The 1,906-nt window shown below is 33.8% G+C and overlaps 1 protein-coding gene across 1 annotated transcript; it reads left to right on the top strand.

Annotated features, from left to right (window-relative positions):
• The first annotated feature begins 113 nt into the window (after window positions 1-113).
• Window positions 114-1,452, top strand: LOC108761628 (uncharacterized). Its single transcript, XM_018508244.1, has 2 exons — window positions 114-1,022; window positions 1,379-1,452. The coding sequence occupies exon 1, from the start codon at window positions 114-116 to the stop codon at window positions 1,017-1,019; it is 906 nt and encodes a 301-aa protein (XP_018363746.1). The 3' UTR covers window positions 1,020-1,022; window positions 1,379-1,452.
• Window positions 1,453-1,906: the final 454 nt, after the last annotated feature.

Below are 1,906 nucleotides of genomic sequence, written 5' to 3'. Positions count from 1 at the left end.
AAGGGGACATATACAATTAGATCGATGAAAAAATCGTGTTTTTTTTTATTGCGTAAATCGATAGTATAACTCATCCAGAATATAATCCTAAAATTTCATGACCGGCGTGCGAAATGGAGGTCGATTCCATAAAGGAAATGTTTTTAGCCTCCGAGGAAAAATATGGCGTCAAATATTTAAATTATATAGGAGATGGTGATTCCAAGACGTTTAATGCTATTCTTAAAGAAAACCCTTATGGAGATGATAATCCAGTCACAAAAAATGAATGTATCGGTCACGTCGCAAAAAGAATGGGCACCCGGCTTCGAAACGTGAAAAAACATCATAAACTTGGCGGACGAGGTAAATTAATTGAAGGTTTGATAAAAAAAATCAGTCTCTATTACGGCCTTGCAATTCGAAGAAATATTAACAGCGTTGAAGACATGAAGAATGCCATTTTAGCAACGTATTATCACATGATTTCAACGGACGAAAACCCAAGACACGAGTACTGCCCTCTTGGCGTTGACAGTTGGTGTAAATGGAACAAAGCAGAAGCAAGTGGAATTGATCCATCAAGTTTAAAGCACCCTGCACCAATGCACAAAGATATTCAAGAGCATGTATTCCCGATATTTGAAAATTTATCCAACGACGATTTGCTGCAGAGATGTTTAGGTGGCCACACACAGAACGCTAACGAAAGTTTCAATGCCACAATTTGGCGTATCGCCCCTAAACATCTTAATTCCGGCCTTAAAATCACGGAAATTGCAGCATACTTGGCAGCAGGAATTTTCAATGAGGGATTTTCGTCAATTCTACGGGTCATGCAACAATTAGAATTGACAATCGGCACGTATTGTATGTCCTTTGCCAACAAGCGCGACGAGATCCGCGTTTCGCAAGAAGAGCATCGCAGCCATTCAGCCTCAAAAAAAGCTCGAAAAGCACGAACAGACCGATTATTGACCCAAAATGCGTTATTCGAGGAAGCCGAAGGACTTTTGTACGGTGCTGGAATCGCTGATTGATCTGTAAGTAATAGTTATTATTGGGTTTTCTGTTGCTCAAACTTAAAACGCGATTTTCTCGAAACTACATTTTCACAATTGGCGAGCACGATATCTCAAAAACTATTCAACCGATTGATCTGCATTTTTTTGGGAATAATTATAACATTATTACCTTTGATGTGAACCTAATTGTAAGGGAAAAAAAACATTTGACATAATTTTTTGGACAGTTTTTTTAGAATTCACTATAGGAAAAAATTGACTTTTTTTTTAAAAACAAGTTTAAAGATATTTTAATGCGCTTCTTTTTAGCTAAATTTAGGTTCACATAGAAGCTATATATGTATTAATTATATTTTGTATTGATTTTGTTTCAGATTCCATATTTTTAAAACGCTAGAGTGCTCGCCAATGAAAATCGAGCTGAACTTCAACAGACTGCACATCCGCCATTTTGAAAAATTTTAATTAAAAAAAAATTTTTTTTTGTACTATAATACTTATATAAAATGTCTACATTAATAAAATAAATGTTTTTCACGTGTACATTACTTTAAAAAATTCTTGAAAATGATCGATTTTTCGCACGCCTAATTGTATATGTCCCCTTAACGTAACTGGAACAAATCTGTAGTATATGCTTTAAATAATTAATTTGGACCGTAAATAATTAGTAAATAATGTTCTTGAATTAATTATCTGGTTTTCAACCATGTTCTATGTTGTTTAAATAATTTTGTATCTGTCTATCTTTGTTACTGTAGTGGAAATGTCATGTTCTCTCTTTCTAATTTATGTCGTTTGTTCCAATTATTTTAAATGCTTGAAATAATTCTAAAATTCTCAAAATAATTCGGCTTTAATGCCTGCGTAAAGAAATAATTATGATAACTAAGTTACTTTTA

The sequence above is a fragment of the Trachymyrmex cornetzi genome, unplaced genomic scaffold (genome assembly GCF_001594075.2).
Source record: "Trachymyrmex cornetzi isolate Tcor2-1 unplaced genomic scaffold, Tcor1.1 scaffold2584, whole genome shotgun sequence".
Lineage (NCBI taxonomy): Eukaryota > Metazoa > Arthropoda > Insecta > Hymenoptera > Formicidae > Trachymyrmex > Trachymyrmex cornetzi.
The sequence above is the reverse complement of the archived record's forward strand: the minus strand, read 5'-3'. Positions and strand labels throughout refer to the sequence as shown.